Source organism: Sesamum indicum, linkage group LG11 (assembly GCF_026168435.1).
Source record: "Sesamum indicum cultivar Baizhima isolate 11 linkage group LG11, ASM2616843v1, whole genome shotgun sequence".
Lineage (NCBI taxonomy): Eukaryota > Viridiplantae > Streptophyta > Magnoliopsida > Lamiales > Pedaliaceae > Sesamum > Sesamum indicum.
This window is the reverse complement of record NC_142667.1, coordinates 11,039,442-11,058,467: the sequence shown is the minus strand read 5'-3', so window position 1 is coordinate 11,058,467 and position 19,026 is coordinate 11,039,442. Positions and strand designations below refer to the sequence as shown.

General features: G+C 34.0%; 2 protein-coding genes across 20 annotated transcripts; both read left to right on the top strand.

Annotated features, from left to right (window-relative positions):
* The first annotated feature begins 847 nt into the window (after positions 1 to 847).
* On the top strand, positions 848 to 6,979 carry LOC105173654 (phospholipid:diacylglycerol acyltransferase 1). Of its 9 annotated transcripts, none has more exons than XR_016062862.1 (8): positions 848 to 1,711; positions 3,167 to 3,389; positions 3,747 to 4,030; positions 4,658 to 4,976; positions 5,347 to 5,564; positions 5,834 to 6,338; positions 6,445 to 6,526; positions 6,627 to 6,979. XR_016062862.1 is itself a non-coding variant. In XM_011095486.3 (7 exons), the coding sequence occupies exons 1-6, from the start codon at positions 1,215 to 1,217 to the stop codon at positions 6,315 to 6,317; spliced, it is 2,067 nt and encodes a 688-aa protein (XP_011093788.1). In that variant the 5' UTR covers positions 849 to 1,214; the 3' UTR covers positions 6,318 to 6,338; positions 6,456 to 6,979. The 9 variants fall into 9 exon arrangements, 3 of the variants coding, with proteins under 3 accessions (XP_011093788.1, XP_011093787.1, XP_020553630.1); XR_848771.3 differs by having other exon boundaries at positions 849 to 1,711; positions 5,347 to 5,606; positions 6,456 to 6,510; XR_002288067.2 differs by having other exon boundaries at positions 849 to 1,711; positions 5,347 to 5,606; positions 6,456 to 6,526.
* Positions 6,980 to 13,641: 6,662 nt separating this feature from the next.
* On the top strand, positions 13,642 to 18,563 carry LOC105173653 (nuclear transcription factor Y subunit A-3). Of its 11 annotated transcripts, none has more exons than XM_020697910.2 (7): positions 13,642 to 13,758; positions 16,028 to 16,139; positions 16,226 to 16,412; positions 16,660 to 16,769; positions 16,852 to 16,923; positions 17,326 to 17,493; positions 17,914 to 18,563. In XM_020697910.2, the coding sequence occupies exons 2-7, from the start codon at positions 16,077 to 16,079 to the stop codon at positions 18,259 to 18,261; spliced, it is 948 nt and encodes a 315-aa protein (XP_020553569.1). In that variant the 5' UTR covers positions 13,642 to 13,758; positions 16,028 to 16,076; the 3' UTR covers positions 18,262 to 18,563. The 11 variants fall into 11 exon arrangements, with proteins under 11 accessions (XP_020553569.1, XP_088731879.1, XP_011093783.1 ...); XM_088875753.1 differs by having other exon boundaries at positions 13,742 to 14,059; positions 16,028 to 16,113; positions 16,199 to 16,412; positions 17,332 to 17,493; XM_011095481.3 differs by having other exon boundaries at positions 13,742 to 14,059; positions 16,028 to 16,113; positions 16,199 to 16,412.
* Positions 18,564 to 19,026: the final 463 nt, after the last annotated feature.

Below are 19,026 nucleotides of genomic sequence, written 5' to 3'. Positions count from 1 at the left end.
AGGTGGTTGTAATTTACCCATATATATTTGATTTTATATTATGCTGGATCAAGAGTGCATAGAGAATAAAAAGTTCGAAATTCTTCCATTGGTTCTTATTTTTATATTTATTTAGACTAAAATACATTTTAAACGATGCAAATCTTAATAATTTACTGTATTTTTTGATCTTATATAAAAAAAAATTATTAAAATATCTTATAAGAGTTCAAAAATTAACATCTTATAACATTTATAATCTTATTTCTCAAAACACTGCAGGTGTTTATTTTTATGATAACATTTAATATTTCATAATTTTTAAAAATATTTTATACGACATAAAAAAAAATTATATTTTTTATTAAATAAAATTAGGCAAACACCGCTTAATGATACGCTCATTAAAATTCTGTCCCGAATAATATTTAATCTTCAAATATATGTTATGTTATTATTATATATATTCGAATTTAAAGACTAATTCAATACGTTAAGAATTCAAATAAACGGACACGTTGGAAGAAAAAAAATAAAATAATAAATTATGATAAAAATATAGATACAGCTATAATAGTGGTACACGAAGTCCCAATTAAAAATTTATGAGACCTTTTTTAGCAATATGTCAATGTTATTAATATTACATAATTAATCCTATTTAATATTTTACAGCTACATCAAGTATGTAGTCACTACTTGCTCTAGGATCCTCCAAACTCCCCCTGAAATTCCGAAAATGTCCAGTTGAAATCAAAATGTACAACACCTGGAAGCATCTGCTTGAAGCGGCATCAATCGCTGCACTGCACTGTGCTGCAGAGGATCGTATCTTGAAGTCTCCGGAAATAACTAATACTTAGTGTGTAAAATCAATCTCATTCGCCAGAATATTCATAATTGATAACCCCTCATCAGACAAGACTCATATGGTTGTATGTAATTCGTAGGATTGTATCTGCAAGAACGGCAGTGGAAATTCTTGGTGTTTGGGGGTTTAATTAATGTTAATTAGCTGTTCAGTGATTAATTTAGTTTCTTGAAAAGCTGATTTTGATATGGTAATGTCATAATGAATTGATAAATATAATTTTGGCATCCAGCAGTGAGAGAAGGAAGATTGGGATGAACTGGGATATGGAAAGAGTAGGGTTGATACGATTGTTGGATGTAGGTATACGCTTGTGCATGTTGTAGACAGTGATATAGAGTGTATAGGTAGAGTTAGCGTATAAATGGCGATCATGAGGCGTAGAAAAGGCGGGGGAGGGAAGAGGTCTGAGAATCCAGAGCACCAATCGGATGAGAATAAGGAGAAAAAGGGCAAGGAATCGGAGGAGAATTCAAAATCGGGTTCCGCGAATTTGAATGTTAATTTGAATCTTAATTTGCACTCGGGTTCGGTGGCGAAGAAATCAAGGAAGAAATGGAGCTGTGTGGATGGTTGTTGCTGGTTTATTGGATGCATATGCTCGATGTGGTGGTTTTTGCTGTTCCTTTACAACGCAATGCCACCGTCCTTTCCGCAGTACGTGACGGAGGCGATTACTGGCCCACTGCCGGATCCGCCGGGAGTGAAGTTAGCCAAGGATGGGTTGAAAGCGAAGCATCCAGTGGTTTTTGTTCCTGGGATAGTGACCGGGGGGCTTGAGTTGTGGGAAGGGCACGCTTGTGCTGAGGGGTTGTTCAGAAAGAGACTCTGGGGTGGTACCTTTGGTGAAGTCTATAAAAGGTAATCAATCAAACCTTGAAACCTCTTGATGCATATTGGATGGTCTTCTATTTGAAACTTGTGTTTCTTCTTAAATTCTACTTTATGAATATCCACTAAGTTTACTTTGAAGGGAATGAATAAATGGATGGTAGGTGGAGGAAAAACACACATGGCTTGCATCTATAATGTGGAATACATATGTTGTGATGGTGTATAAAGTTGTTTACACGTATGCTTTTAAAGTGGAAATTTTAGTAGGCGGAAATGTTTGGTAGATTCATAATGGATTTAGGTTTATTTTCCAACAACAGATAGGGTAATGTTTATGACATTTCATTTTCTGTAAATGATTCTTGATAGTCGCTTTATAGATTTGGGCTTGCTTAGTTTTCCTAGAAAATGCATGTGAAAAATGTTTTAATGCTCTCTGAGAGCTTCAGTTTCATTCTTCTTTTCCTTTTTATGGGACTGGAAAGGAATTTAGTTGACCAGTTGTTTTCATTATTTCTTAATGTGGAATGATGAATGATTGAAATGTATTTGCTAGAACAAATTACTAGATGTGTCTAGGTTAATTGGTCCAGCAATTAACGATGGATAGGTATCTGATCAATCAGATGGAAGCTTCAAGTGACGAGAGCTTAAAATTTGCTCTTTAATTACCTCATGTAATCTGAACTTGTATAACGCATGGGTTCACCTTTGGTTTCTAAAGTAAATGCCAGCGACCACCATTATATTAATGCCCTTGATATTCAGATATGTCAGCTTTCGGGCTGAAAAGAAGTGAACGATATACATGAATGTTGTTGTGAAGAAGATGAGTGAAAGAGGTTTTTCATGCTGCGTTTATCTGTTTGTAAGTGGTCAGGGAAGGAAGGAGTTGTAAAAAGGATCTGGCTACTAAGGTTATTGTCAACTTTACTTTATAAAAAACACTTGTTTATGTCATTACTTTATGAGATCGATGATGACGAAGATGAAACTACAAACTTGACTGAGGTGCAACGTAGGGGCTAAATGTTTGCTTGGTTCTTCAATAGTCTGCCATAAATTCTCCGCTCCAGAAGCAATTCCTTCTTGTGATAGAAATTGGTGACACAATACTCAACTAATATTTGATGTGTCTGGCAATTCAAATTGAGGTGCAGTGCCAAACGCTTATACTCCTGAAGAAGTGATGTTCTAGACCATTTTTTCTTTTTCCAACTCATTGGTAATGAAGCAATTCCTTATTGGTCTCTCACGATTATTATTTAATAATACGATAATGGTCATGTGCTCTATTGAAACCTTTCCTTACATTTTGTCCTCCAGTGTGTATGATCAATGCAGATCTGTGTTTATGTCTGTTAATTTTTCATTACGAATGGAATAATTTCTTTGGGCTTTTGTTAATTCGTAATTTTTCCCTTTCTCTTGGCATTGCTATTTTTTCATGTTTTCTATCAAAAAGTTACACTACTTTTGCAGACCCTTGTGCTGGGTTGAGCACATGTCACTGGATAATGAAACCGGATTGGATCCTCCTGGTATAAAGATCAGGCCTGTTTCTGGCCTTGTAGCAGCTGATTACTTCGCTCCAGGTTATTTTGTTTGGGCAGTTTTAATAGCCAACTTGGCTCGTATTGGATATGAGGACAAAAATATGTATATGGCAGCATACGATTGGAGGCTCTCATTCCAAAATACTGAGGTGTGCTTTCTTGCTTAGGTGCTTATAATCTTCTAAACAATCTAATAAAGCAGCAAAGAACTGAATACTGAGAAAAGGCACACTTTACAGATGAGTCACTGCCACTTTAGGGTCTTAAAAGGGTTTGCAGTATGTAATTTCACCCTTGCTAAAGCGAGGACATTTTCAGCGATTTGAATTCATAACCTTCATGTGAAGAGCAGCCTTTTGATTGTTCTCTAACATGTAATTGTTTATTATGCAATTAACTCATTGACATAATTTGTCACTACAATATCTTTTCTGAAGTTTCCTATCCCTGTGATGCTCTTTTAAATCAGATAAATTATTTTTTATTTCTTTATGTTTTATCATCAGGTTCGAGACCAAACTCTCAGCAGGATAAAAAGTAACATAGAGCTCATGGTTGCTACGAGTGGCGGTAAAAAGGTGGTGGTTGTTCCACATTCAATGGGTGTTCTGTATTTCTTGCATTTCATGAAGTGGGTGGAGGCACCTAAACCAATGGGTGGTGGGGGTGGACCAAATTGGTGTGCTGAGCATATAAAGGCTGTAATGAACATTGGTGGACCTTTCCTGGGTGTTCCTAAAGCAGTTTCAGGATTGTTCTCTGCTGAAGCCAAAGATATAGCAATTGCGAGGTTTATGTCTAACTTTCGGTCTTGATTATTGTCATTGATGCGCATCTCTTTTACTGTATTTAATTGTTGTGTGATCAACCATTTAAAAATAATAGGAGAACTGCTATGTATCCGTCGTGTTTCTATTCCTCCGAATAAGAATATTTTTGTCATTTGGATGTAGATACTGTGTACTGGTAATCATTTGAGCTTAGCAATGTGTTCAAACTTAGACCTCGGTGCACCCTGCTTCACTCCTGCATGCTGTGTTGGTATTTTTATTATTGGTGCCTTCAAAATATAGGAGTGGCTAGTGGCTACCACCAAATGAAAATTGAGTTTTCTGTTGTTTTATCTTTCGGTTGATACTTTTGAGTTGGATAGTGTTATATTTCATACCAATACTATTTATATTGATACGTTTAGCTGGAAGAACTTATTATAGCATTGCTTCTAGCCAGACCTGCTTCTCTATTCTATTAAAGCGCAGCTAATAATGCATCTTCTTTAACTCTGAGTATGTGCATGAAAGATCTGTGAAAGTTTCCCTTTGTGTTATTTGCCTCATGGAAAGGGAGATAGAACTCTGCCCTGTCTCAAAACTGATTATCTTCAACCTCAGGTTTAATTTTCTTTCTGCTTATGCAGGGCCATTGCACCAGGTGTTTTGGATAGGGATGTATTTGGGTTTCAAACTCTACAGCATGTGATGCGCATGACTCGTACTTGGGACTCAACAATGTCAATGATACCAAAGGGTGGGGACACTATCTGGGGTGGACTTGATTGGTCGCCAGAAGAAGGTCATGCGTGTAGTTCAAAGAAGAACAGCAATGATCAGATAGCAGGCTATAACAGGACAGAGGATTTGGCTAATTCTGGTGGGGTGAAGTATGGAAGAATTATATCATTTGGAAAAGATGTGGCTGATTTACGTTCATCAGACATTGGGAGTGTTGATTTTAGGGTAACTTCTATAGTAACATTCACTGATTAATTTGGCCAAGCCATTTGTCTAAACCTATAATCCAATGCCCCAAAACCAGTTTCTCATAATTCTGCATGTATCTCACAGAATGTTGTAGATCTAAGCTGTGACCAATTTTATTATCTATCTTTAACTGTGATTTAGACAACCTAAGGGCTGTAGCTTCTACATCTAGTCACCGTTAAACTTTACTATATTACTTATTGAGTTAGTCCCCGTGTGTGCCTGTGAAAGGACAAAAACAGAATAATTATTTTCCTCAAATCTATTTCTGTTGCCAAAGAGCAGTGTCTTTCTTGACATCAAGAAAATCTTCATTCATTTATTTGAGTTTTGGGTGATCTTATAGGGTGCTTTCAAGGGAAACAATCTGGCAAACATAACCTGCCGTGATGTATGGACAGAGTACCATGATATGGGCATTGGTGGAATCAAAGCAGTAGCTGATTATAAAGTCTACACAGCTGGTTCGATCTTGGATCTGCTTCATTTTGTTGCACCAAAAATGATGAAGCGTGGCGGTGCCCATTTTTCATATGGAATTGCTGATGATCTGAGTGACAAAAAGTATGAACATTTCAAATACTGGTCAAATCCCCTTGAAACAACGTAATGCTCTTACTTTGTACTTGCAAGTAACTCTGCATATCTTGTCCATCCTTCATCTTCATTTGTCTGGTTGAGTCGTTCGGATATTTCTTTTGCTTCATCTCCAGTATTTCTCATATAATAGCCTGCACCAGCTTATAGTTCTATTTCAATTAGTGAATTGCAGGTAATCTTTAAGAGATTGAGTTAATATTTATATCACTAATATTTCCATAATATTTTTCCAGATTACCAAACGCACCAGACATGGAAATCTTTTCAATGTATGGAGTAGGGATCCCTACTGAAAGAGCATATGTATATAAGTTCAGTCCTGCTGCAGAGTGCTTTATTCCTTTCCAGATTGACACCTCAGTTGATGGTGCAGATGACAACCATTGTCTGCAAGGAGGAGTATATTCGGTTGATGGAGATGAAACCGTCCCAGTTCTAAGTGCTGGATTTATGTCTGCCAAAGGTTGGCGAGGAAAGACTAGATTCAATCCATCCGGAATACGTACCTTCTTAAGAGAGTACAATCATGCCCCTCCTACAACTCTTTTAGAGGGCAGGGGAACCCAAAGTGGTGCTCATGTTGATATAATGGGAAACTTTGCTCTAATTGAAGATATCATTAGAGTTGCAGCAGGTGCCACCGGAGAAGAGATAGGAGGAGATAAAGTGCACTCTGATATTTTCAAATGGTCAGAAAGGATTAAATTAAGACTTTAGAATGTTTTCATGTACTATAATGTGAGTTCTCTACCCTTCACAATTTGTAAGTGTATATATGCATTTGCCAATTGATTGCTTATATTTTTTCTCTTATCCCTGAGCCGTATCTGTGTGTTCATTCAAGTTAACCTACAGGTTCACAAGGCTGTTGAACAGCGACTTGGCTCTGTTGGGAACCCTCAGCATTCAGGTCTATAAACACATTGGTAATTTACATCATTATGACTCCTGATCTATATCTGCTTTGGAGTATTTACTAGTCTCAGTTGCAGCACGTAGTTGATGCTTGCTTTTCCGATTTGTTAGAGAGACGACTGACGAAGCATATTCTGCTTCTATTCATGCCGAGAAAACTTGGGATGTGGAATGTCTTTAGAGTTTCTATTGCCCTGGTTCACGCAACCTATAGCTAACCGGGCAGGCCAGATGCAAGAAGTGCTGAGGTTGGGTACCGACTACTCTGTTGTAGTCATTAGCATGAATCAGGACTGTGAGTGGAACAATAGACCATGGCAGAATCAAAGTGCAACCGGTATCCGCTTGCATTTGCTGGCCTTTAATGTCCCAAGAAATTTTGTTAGTTCATTAACCACATTGATGGATTTGGATTGAGTGGATGACTTGAAGAAAGGATTCTAAATGATTTCATATTCGAATAATTTACAATCCATCACTATTATCTAACAAAACATAGTTCAAAAATTCAAAGTTGAAGGATTTGAAATTCGTTGAATTTAGAATTATTCAAATAAATTCGAATATTACTAGATTGAACAATTCGAATGTAACCTAAGTTCTCTTATAATCAATAGTCTGAATGCTGCTAGATTGAACAAATTGATGGGTTATCCAAGTTTAGGGGAGACTGAGCCATGTCTAAGTAACTAACTTTGTGGAAGTAGAGGCAAAGAGCCCATAAATAGATTTTGGTGTGTTTTCTTGCAATATTGACTTTCATAAGTTTGTGAAATATGATTGTTGCAAAACAAAATCATGTTGTCACTTGCTACATATCATAATCCATAAATAAATTCAAATTCCAATAAACTTAGATCAATAAGACATGTTTGGTAAAAAGAATCACTAATTTCAGTGTTTACTTCTAGACAATGCAGCAAGATTGATTCCCACCTCATAAAATTGAACTTCCAGACATTCGATTTAGAGGGTGTGTTGGTGAGCTTATAAGTTATTTAAAATATTTTATAAAATATTTGAGAGTTTATAAGATGTTATAAAGTGTTTCGAAAGTTTTTCAGAAAAATAGTTTATAAGCTTTAGAAATAAGATGCTACGAGCTTACAAGCTCTATAGAAAAAAATACGAAGCTTGTAACTTATTTTGAGACCTTAATTCACATTAATTGCGAATTTGACATTACTGTCATCTTATAAGCTCTATAATCTTATTTTATCCAAAAATTTCATAATTTATTTTTAGAATAGATCTAACATCTTATAAAAGATGTATGAACTTATAAAATCTTTAAATAAGTTTAGCCAAACACTCCCTTGGTCTAACAATTCATTTAATGATAACTATGAATTTACAATGACCTTCCTAAGTTTCTATAATTATGAATATCCCTTATTGTTTGAAAAATTATAAATACCCCTCTAATATTTTATGAAATTATGTAATCCTTGTATGGAAGTATGAAATTGCAAACTTTGCCCTTACAATAATTTTTTTTTTAAAATTAAAAACTTATAAAAAAATCAAACGGGGTGGATGAAAATTGTTTAAAAATTATAAAAAAAATTATCCACTTAATTCATAAAAAATTAAAAAAATATATAATTATAATTTTTAATCCACAATGACGTTTTGGTCAGTTCACTGTAAAAAATGAATGAAAACCTAATAGATTAGATTAATTGTTAGACAACTTTTAAAATTAAGAGAGTATTTATAATTTTTCAAAACGAGAGTGTATATACATAATTATATCAAATCTCAAAAGAGGTGATTGTAATTTACTCAATATATAAATTTGATGTCTGTTCTTGACGGGGATTAAGGAAATTATCAATGAAATGACACTAAATGCCCTCAAAATCGGCATTTATTTGGATATTTGCCCGTGACCATGGATTTAGATATTCTCTGAAGAATTTAATAAATTGAAATTGCATATTTGCAATCCACATTCAAAAGTCATCGCATGCAGTCTCAGGCGGTTTACTGTCTTGGATTGTTGCATATTAATGGAGGCGTTCATGACAAACCTAATTCAACGCGGAGAGAAATGCTCAATTGATGTAAGAACACTGTTCCGGTGTCCAAGCAATGCCGGATTGAAGCCTAAAACCAAGTCTATCTTAACCTAAATTACCACGATTTTTTTTAAAATTATAATATAATTATAAATACTTTTTGTGGTTTGAAAATTTATCATTACCTGTTTGTGGTTTGAAAATTATTAATATTTTAAATTTATATGTAGTGATACAGCAATAAATGGAATTTTTTAGGGGAAAACAAAAAAAAAAAAAAAAAAGGGAAGGAAACAAAAGCATGAGGTGCATGATGACATAATTGGCTTCTGAACTACTTCTGCTGTGTGTATTGGTTATTTGTTTGTCTCTGCTTTGTCCCTTTGTGAAAAGAGTCAAAATCATCACCCCACCCCCACCCCACCACAGTGGAAGATAAAACGACAAAAAAATTCCATATCTGCCCCTTATTTTGTCTTTATTCAATTCACCGCATCTTTTGACTCCTTTCTGCTTCAATTATGTGACTGTGAGCATCACCGCTTTGGATTTTGGTGCACCAATTTCGCAATTTAATGATTTTTCCAAGGGTATTTTCGACCATTCATTGGAAGTCTAGACTGGTTCTCTCCAACATCCGTTGTTAGATCTGTCAACTTAAATTTGAGGAGAATGTTTGCCCAAATTTACTTAATTTTGTTTATATATATTTAATTTATATACTTTATAGAATTCTTTAAAATTTATGTCGCGTCAATTTTAAAAATAAATTTTTGAAGTGTTCGAAAATAATAATAATTCATATTATTCAACTTGAGGGATATAGTGTAACTTTCGGTCTCCACTACGCGGATAAACTAAACTACCCATATATAAAAAAATGACAAGAAATCCTTTTTTTTTTTTCGTTTTTCCTTGTCTCATATATTTTTTTCCTCTATATTTCCTCTCGATTTTACTGCACTCTTTAACTTTCATCGAATCCATGAAAATTATAATATTTATTTATTTATTTTTAAAAAATCACAAAACAGTATTATAACCAAAAAATACATTTAGTTATATCGGAATAATTTTATATAATTATATGAATATTAAGTGAATCTCTATCGTATTTGCCCGACGCATTGAGTGTGTCACAATTATTATTATTTTTTAAGCACCGCGACCACTAATAAATGTTAAGAAAGCTCGTAATATTTTATATTTGAAGCTTATATTTTCATTTTTCAGAAAGTTTACTAACGCTATGTGGCAATTTATACGTTTTTTTTTAATATTTTATAAGATATTTTAATACTTTTAGCTTAGGAAGGACGGCTATAATTTGAATAATTTATATTTTGTGTGCTAGAACACCTATTATAAATAATTTAATTATCTAACTACCCCCTAATTATTGCATTTATTACTCTTATATATATATATATATATACTTATTTTACAAGTATGGCCTCGATAATTTTCTTGTTGGAAATTTTCCTAAAGCTGTCTCTAATTAACCCTGATCGTGTTTTTTTTTTAAATAAAATAAAAATGATGAATAATTATTTATTGAATTATTAATTATAATTAATAGTATTAATTATTTAATTTAGTACTTATAGATAATTATAATAATTATATTAAATCATTAGTATCAAATAATTATATCTAATCAATACCTATTATTAACGTAAAACAACACATACTATTAAAGTAGAATAACATCCCATACGTTGTTGGAGTTCAAATCTATGATCTTAAAGTCATGAGGCATCAACTTCACAAATTGAGCTAAATTTCATTAGCAATCCTAATCATGTTCGTGAACGCAAATTCAGGTCATAGACTCAAGGTCCGAGTCCCACAAATGTGCGAGTATTATTCTATTTTAATCATAATTGACGATTTATTGTAATAATAAGCAATAGTCAGTTGGATATATATATTCGATATTGATAATTGGTATATATTTAAACTGAATTATTTATTTTTTGAAAATTTATAATATTTATTTTAAATATTTTTAGTCCAAATTTAAGTTCCGTTGAAACTTAAGAGTTGTGAACCATAATAAGTCATATTTGAAAGATGAGAAACTAAAATTAATAAATAAATAAATTTAAAAGTTTGATGAAGATTTTGCCTAAAATATTTTTAAGAATTCTTGTATCTTATATCTTATATTATATCTGTTGAGTCCATAAAAGATAGGGTAAATTATGTAAAGTTTTCATAAAAATTTAAAATAATTATAGATAATTTGTCTTTATTTAAAAAAATATTGTCAAAGTTCCAACCAAATTTGAATTAAATTATTCAAAATATCCTTTTAAATAATGTATTATGATTTTACATAATTTTGTTTTATAATAACATCCGTTCAACATTGAGTTTTTTTCTATATTTTGTCATTTGTTCTAAAAAAATATTAAAATTTCACCAATGGTAAATTTGACATTTCCACCTTACAGTCCAAGAGTTATATAATTATGGGAGTATTTGCAAAAAATTCTACTTTTAGAAAAGTAATTTTTGTAGAAAAGGTTAAAAATTGTAGCAGAACAAAAAGTAGGTAGTATTTATAAAAAAAAGTAAAAAACAGACAAAAGATAAATTGGGTAATGTTTGGGAAAAATTACTTCTAAAACAAACATAATTGATTAAAGACCATTTTGTTCCTATTTGTTGATATTATTTTTGCTTATATTTGTATTTATTATTGGCCAATAATAATTATTTTTTCATAAAAATAATAATTTTTTTTATTAATATATTTCATATTTAAAATATTAATGAAAAAGTTAATGTTTAATTCAATAACGCTCCTACTAATCATGTAATACAATTGTTGTAATAAGGATAAAATAGTAAAAAATGAAGTTGAACTCATTTACAAAAAATCCAAAGCAGCTAGAACCACCTCCCAAGGTGCTTTTAACTTTTGGTTTGAAAATATTTTTCTTAGCAGTTTCAAAAGCAAAAACTAGCATCCTAAACACCTCAAAAGTACTTTTTTGGAGCCAGAAGCTGAAAAGTGCTTTTTTGAAACTCACGCGAACACTTCCTATGTTCCATATCAATAGGTTTTCATAATTTTTCAAACAATAATAAAATATTTGTAATTATATCAAATCTCAAGATAATATAAAAAAAAAATAGTAGTGCAACAGATAGTCTTTTGTTCTTCGATCGACCACTACATAGGAGCGATAGCAAAGCCAAGCACTATAAAGGTGAGCAACCCTTATAACAACAGCAAACGGCCTACTTATAGCCCTCTCATGAAATCTTATCCATTTCCCAGCCACGGATGAAATAACTTAAATTTAAAGAAAAATGAGAGAAATGATTTCAAAAGAATTAAAAATTCATCAATATTTCACAAAACACAGTCCAGAATTAGAGCAGAAGAATTTGAAATCGTTTCCAATATGGAATCACCCAAATAAATGTAATTTATGTGAGTTTGTGAAATAATGGTAATTTATCTTATCAGTCTAATTATATTGACGTGTTGATTGAATATTGAACATAATTAAATCGATGTATCATTCAATTTATTAAGATATGATATAATTATGTAATTCAAAAAGAAAAAAAAAGGTAAAATTCCAATTAAATATTTTGTGTTTCTTGAAAAATTATACTCCTAACATGATTTGGCCGAACTTGAACTAATTAAATGACAAGCGTAATACACTTATCGTGTGATTGGTGTCAATTTAAGAAAAATTATCAATCACATAATAAATGTGATATTTTATAATTAATTTAATTCAATCAAATTTATTTACGACAAGAATTTTGGATGTTTATTTGTGACAATCAACATTCCAAAGACTTCCATAAAAGGCAATAATTGCGGTGATTATGTTTTGGTACCTCAATTTCTTACCATCCACATTGTATCATATAACTTGGAGTTTACCAGTCAAACAGCCTCTAGTGGCATATTGGAAATAACGCGCAACTCCATGTCCGTTTACACAGGCCTTGTCGTTTTCCCCTTGAAGTTTAATAAAATGTGTTGGTGTGTTTGCACGTCTGCTACTCATTTATGACCAAAATCTCCCTGCAAAAAGTCACCCGCCAGCACAGAAAACATCGCGAGGGGCAGTCTTGAAATTAAACTTACTTCCAGTGTTAAAAGCAGAATCTCCAGGAACCTTAGCAGTGTCCCACTCTCATGCCAGTGGCGCGTACACGTACAGCCAATAAATGGAGTCCGGCTAGGCGCCACGCCGATAGGATGACGTGGCGGACGTGGGATGAACGACGCCGTCAGACTGTTAAAGCCTGAAAGGGCGGCTGAGAGTAATGGTTAGGTTAGGCTCGGCTCATTAGATGCTGCGATTTTAAGGATTGGATCCAATGTTATTGCATTTTTTATTTTATTTCATATATTACAAAAATAACGTTATATATTTTGTTTAAATTTTTTTTATATATGGATAATTAAATAAATAAAAATAATAAAATTTGTGATAAAAAATATGATTCGACGCTTAAGTGCTGAGGGTCCATATTTAATATACTTTTACAAAATAATTTTAGAAAGAATTATGTTAGTTTTTACATGAAAAGATATAAAATAATTAAAACTTTGGGAGTTCAAAAATAATAATAATTGATTTATAAATTTAAAGAGGATAACGGTAGTACTGAAACTCAGTAGACATATTATTGACGAATGAAATTAAATCTATAACGTCCTTAGAATTTTTATTGGTCTATGATTCAATTGATTTATCATAATTTAATACTCTCCTGCCTTCAAAATATTCAAAACGAATTAATTTTCTACGAATTTCAACAAATATTCACCATCAACTACCCTATCAACAATAAATACACATTTCCTAACCATTCTACTAACATAAATACTTGTTATATTTCTAGATTACCCGAACAATATATTTATTTGGAATCTTATTGTATCTTTTATTTTATTTAAAATAAAGAATATAATAAAATCTAAAATAAAGAAAATTCAACATTTGAATTGATGTGTATGTAGTAGGGGTGATCAGAGTTAATGGAAGTAATGTGAAGAAGGCTCCAAGAGAAAATTGCATCATGGGACCACTACACTCTTCAGTAGAAGAAGACATCAAGTGCTAAAGACAAAACAAGAACAACCCCCCACCCCCACCCCACCCCACAAAAAAAAAATGAAAAAGACCCAGTAAATGAGAAAAAGAGAGAGTTCATATGAGATGATGCCATGAATAGTGGAGGTGGGTGGTAGCCTGTGTCTTTATTATTACTGGTATTATTATTATTATTGTGATGATGATGGTGGTATATATATTTGTGTGTAATATATATTATTTTAATGTAGAAGAAGTAGTGTTAGTATTTTAGTAGGGGAGAGTTTTGAGTTTTGAGTTTGAGTTTAAGGCAAGAATCGTAAGAGTTAGAATCTTATAGGGGGAATAGTTATAGAAAAAGGGGAGTTTGAGGGGAGGGGGACATGCCCAATTTCATCCCAACAGTTGTGTTCATTGTTCCTCCAAGTATTGGCAGCAGATCCTAAAGGTCCCTCTCTCTCCCTCTCTCTGTCTCTCTCCTCTTTCTTTCTCTCTCTTGTTTTTCCCTTTCACTTTCACTATACTATAAATATATACACGAGTTCTCTCTGAAGATCTTTTTTGTGTTTATACATAGTTTCTTTTGTTTTGCTTCTGTTTCTTTGTCAAGAAGCTGCTGACTGTGTGAAGGGGTTTGTTTCCTGTGTGTGTTTGATTCATATTTACTGTTGTATGAGTGTATAAATACATGGGTTTTGTGATCTTGTTGGGTTGGTGGACTTGCTTTGAGGCTCTTGGATGCATGTGAGGTTTGGAGGGTTTGAATTGTTTCTACTGTAATTGGGGTTAGAGTTTCAGTCGAGTTGTTGACTTTCCATGTAAGCTTAGTTCAGGTAAAATTTGATTTTTCTTTCTGGGATTTAAATGAATTTCCATATGAGGATGTGGGGTATATGGGTTCTGAGTTGTGGGCTCAGACTTCTCATATCCAATCCAACCAGTTCCATTTTTGGAGATGTTTTTTGGTATAGTTTGATGGATCTTGAGTGCATGTTGAATTTGAGATGATAGAGTACTAATCTTGGAATAGAATATTAAACTTTGATTTGGGAGTCATTATAGCTTCATGGGATGTGATTTTTCTTCTATTAAGTACACAGAGTTGATTTCTTGACCCCATTTTGGGATGGAGACTTTGTGTTTCTGAATTGGTTTGTTTATTACCTTCTCATTTCTTGCATCATTAAGGATGTTTAAGCTGAGTTTTTGGACACTATTGGAGGTTAGGTTTGCTACTTAGGACCTTGTAAAATACTCAATTGTTGTTGTTTTTTTTTCCATTCATGGGTTCTGAAATTGAGTGGTATTGGAGGGTCAAGATTTCTTTCTCTATCAAAGTTTAGGGGAGTTAGCCCCATTCTATGTCAGAGAGAAGGACCATTTTTTGAGTAGGTAATCTGTTTTTGTTAGCTGTCTACTCCCTTAATTGCATGCTCACATTTTCATTCAAAGCTCACCAACTTCTGTACTCCATCAATTAAATACAACGTTGGAGAAATCGCCTAAATTTGAGGTTCACATAGACATTATTCTGAGTTTGATTATTGGTGCTGTCTTTTAATGTCTGTGTTTTTGCTGAAGTTGCAGAATGATGAGTTGTTAATGAGTGTGAGGGAAACTTATGCTTAAAGCTTTTGTGTGTGTTGTGTCTGCTGTCACGGCGTATTATGGCATCGGTTGCTTTTCCTGCATTGTTTTTTTGCATTTGGCCTTTGCGTTGTTTTTGTGATTGTCTCTTTGTATAGTAATACACCTGTGCTGTGATTGTACCATCGATCGTTAGTGCTATTGGCAATTTTTTCTCTTGAAAGAATTCCTTTGGTTTTTTTAGCTTTTAGTCACAAAACAAAGTTTTAGAATCGAGAAATGGTTATTTGAGTTTGCTTATATCTCGTCTCTCTTGGAAAACTACATAAAGAAGAAGAAAGCCAATGGCGAAGGTAACTAAAAGAAGCAAAAAGATCTAATGAACATGTTCTCTTACTCGTTTGTTCTTTTCTTATCACGGAAAAAAACTTTCATCTACAATTTTAGCTAATAATTCCATTTTTCGTTAGTTCAAGCAGCAAGGAATTTGTGAAAAGATTTCCATTGAGGGCTGATTTCTATTCAGGAGTACATTACACGAGGGTGAATTTTACGTATGATTGTTTTAACTGCATTAGCTCTTGAGTTCGATTATATTCCAACACTTATATTTCACTAATGTGTGCATATGTTTCCTACTGGAATTAAATGGGGAGATATTTGTATATACCGTTGAGTTTGTCTTCTTTCATCTAACTTTCTTCTACTTCTTGTTTCTCTAACTAATGCAATTATGAATTTCCTGCAGTTGTCTTTATCTACCGAACTCTTAACTTGTTAAATTAATTGAGGTGATCGGTTTTGTTATTCTTGTCTTTTCCTCGAGCAGCTAAGTCAATCCAAAAGTGCTCCTCATCATTTCTAAACGCTCATCGGTTATGCTTCTGGATTCAGCTTCTTCACTAAGTAATGGCTGTATGACTTCGAAACTTACCCAAGAAGTATGTTGGACAAGCTAAGCTCCTCGCGTCATTTCAATGTTAATTTTTCTTCTTTGCAGAATTTACACGAGCAGCATTTTCCGCAGACAGTATCCAAAAATCTCAGTTTTGAAGTGGATTATTCTGCGCAACGTGACCTGGAGGTGAAGCATATAAGTTTTCAACTACAAGACCAGCACTCTTCCTCAACTGAATCAACCGGCCTATCTCATCAGGAACAGACTGCTATGGGAAAGACTAGTTCTCAAGATCAATGCGCTTCATCAGACTCTGGTAATAGTGCCTCAGTCTATTCAATCACAATCCTTGGATTTACCATACTTTTACATCTCATTTCTTAGGTTCAGACTATGTTCTGATATTCGTATGATCGCACTGGTAGCCTATCTTAGATTAGCATTGTTGCTTCCCATCATTTTGGTTAATGGGGCTGAGTCGTGCCACAGCGCCAGGCCAAATTGGTATCTATCCTTTTCTTGTTTTGTGATGAAATTGAGTTGGTTCATTATGCTTGACTCAGTGCATGATGATAGCTATGGGAAGCATGGGCAAGATATGAAGGCTGCTATGTTTCTGTGCAATCCGGAGCTGTCCATCAACGCTTCACAGCCTGAAATAAGCCAACCAATTGTAAGTCTCAGTGCCCAGGACGTTCTTCCTTTTTTTTTTCCCAGTTTGATGCTAATTTTATTGCTCCCAATTCTTGTTTCAGGTGCACTTTCCATATGCATACTCTGACCCCTACCTCAGTGGATTATTTACTCCCTACGGACCTCATAATATGGTGGATTTTATCTTCTACTTTATTATTTTTTGATGTCTTTTTTGTATTATGTGTTGCCATGTTCTTCTACCCGAGTTATTTGGCCCATCGCACGCTCCTTCACTTCAGCCTTCCTCCATGAAGACAATGGTGTCAACTTCCCTTCTGGGCTCAAGTTATACATGTGAAACGGCAATTATTTTGTTTTCTGTACCATTGTCCACACTGTTTTTGCCCCATCCTGATGCTTAAATGCAAGGTTTCGAGTCTGTATTACCTGTTATGAGAAGCAAGTCCCAGATCTTGAAATTAAGTCCCCGATTTATTGCCTAATTACGTTCTTCCATTAATTTACTGCTGAATTATCACTGTTACTCGTGTTGTTTCCGATCATGATTTATTATTCATGAAGTGCTTAATCAGATTCAGCCGCAGGTGATGGCCAGCGCCTCTGGTCGGGTTCCGCTACCTGCCGATCTTCCTGAGGATGGCCCGATATATGTCAATGCCAAGCAGTATCATGGAATACTTAGGAGGAGGCAGACGCGTGCGAAGCTGGAGGCTCAAAACAAACTTGTCAAAACTAGGAAAGTAAGTCATCACCGTGCACCTTTTCACTTCGTTAGTTTGCTAGCATTGGCCTCTCGTCTTATTACTTGCTTCAGCTTGTGGTAACTCAACAAAAGATTAAACAAGAGATTTATGGTACCATACAGCAAGATCGACACTACTTCTTGGAATATGTAATGGATTTTCGATTTATGGATAATTACATAAAACCCTTTTGATTATAGTCAAATTGCAGAACTTAGTCACTACTATTTGAAAATTTTGCACTGATATCTTCTGTTAATGATGTTTTCTTTTCAATCCCACTTACATCTCTTGTCAAGTGTTCTTGTAATTATTCAGACAATAGGAATGCATACTTTTTTAAATGTGACTATAGTTGAGGGGTGTATAAATAATTTTCCGTTAAATATACCATGCTAAAAAATCTATTAAATGCAGCCCTATCTGCACGAGTCTCGTCATCAACACGCACTAAACAGAGTTAGAGGATCCGGTGGACGCTTTCTCAGCACGAAGAAATCCCAGCAACCAGAGTCGCTTCCCCCATCTCAAACTACTCCAGACTCTTTTCATTTCGGGAACATGTTGAACTCCAGTGAGCATCGGTTCGAGGCGAACAAGCACGACACTGCCCCTACTACATCGAGGGTTCCGGATTCTGACTCCATCTTGCAGCAGCCAGACGGCAGGTTTCCAAGCCTCCCGTCCCACATGGCGGTTCCCATGCAAGGCAGTGGCAGCCTCGTCTACAATGGGAACCGGCATTATGCTTCCATCGTCCGGTGAGAAGTCGGAAAAACGACTTCCCAACTGGCTGGGCAATTCATCCTTGGCTTTGTTACTCCAGTTCTTGCAGGTTTTATCCTATCAAAAGTATCACAAACGCCACTTTGTGGTGAAGATTGTGTGTATGATAGTTGAATGCTACTTACGTACACTGAACCTGACTGCAGGTAGGACTTAGTTTATGTGTTGTTATCTGGAATTTATGACTCTGGTTTTCTGTGTGTCAGTTCACCACTAACTGCGGATTTTTACTATAGGTAAATTACATTGGCACCCGTTGAAGTTAGACTTAATTACATTAATACTCTCTGTCTTTTATAAAATTACTAGCACATATTTTGAAATTATAGTTGTAATTATAAGTATAATCTTTAATTCGACGACGGAACTTTGAATAAACACCCCTTGGATTATTGCATTAACACCCCTCAAAAGGATGTACATGTAAGGCGTTTTTGTAATTAGACCTGATCTTAAAGGATATCGATGTAATTTTCCTTTGTTATATGGTTGATAACCAAAGCTTATTTTTTCACACTTCCATTAATGGCAGAACACAAACTTGGTAAGTCTAAATTAATTTAATTTATTTATTTTAGAAAATAATGTGTCGGTTTATATATATTTTACTTATAATATATTTTAAAACATAAAATAATTATTTATTATATGCACACAGGGACAACGTGCCATATCAACTAATATTATATATAATTTCAGAGCACTCTATTAGTGTCTTTAATTTATTGGTATGTTATTTTTTAT

Excerpts from the sequence above, each read along its gene's own strand:
- LOC105173654 (XM_011095486.3), top strand. The coding sequence starts at position 1,215 with ATGGCGATCATGAGGCGTAGAAAAGGCGGGGGAGGGAAGAGGTCTGAG. Across the intron at positions 3,390-3,746 it reads TCTCATTCCAAAATACTGAG|GTTCGAGACCAAACTCTCAG; the intron begins GTGTGCTTTCTT and ends TTTTATCATCAG. Across the intron at positions 4,977-5,346 it reads TTGGGAGTGTTGATTTTAGG|GGTGCTTTCAAGGGAAACAA; the intron begins GTAACTTCTATA and ends GTGATCTTATAG.
- LOC105173653 (XM_020697910.2), top strand. The coding sequence starts at position 16,077 with ATGCTTCTGGATTCAGCTTCTTCACTAAGTAATGGCTGTATGACTTCG. Across the intron at positions 16,140-16,225 it reads CTTCGAAACTTACCCAAGAA|ACAGTATCCAAAAATCTCAG; the intron begins GTATGTTGGACA and ends CATTTTCCGCAG. Across the intron at positions 16,924-17,325 it reads CCTACGGACCTCATAATATG|ATTCAGCCGCAGGTGATGGC; the intron begins GTGGATTTTATC and ends GTGCTTAATCAG.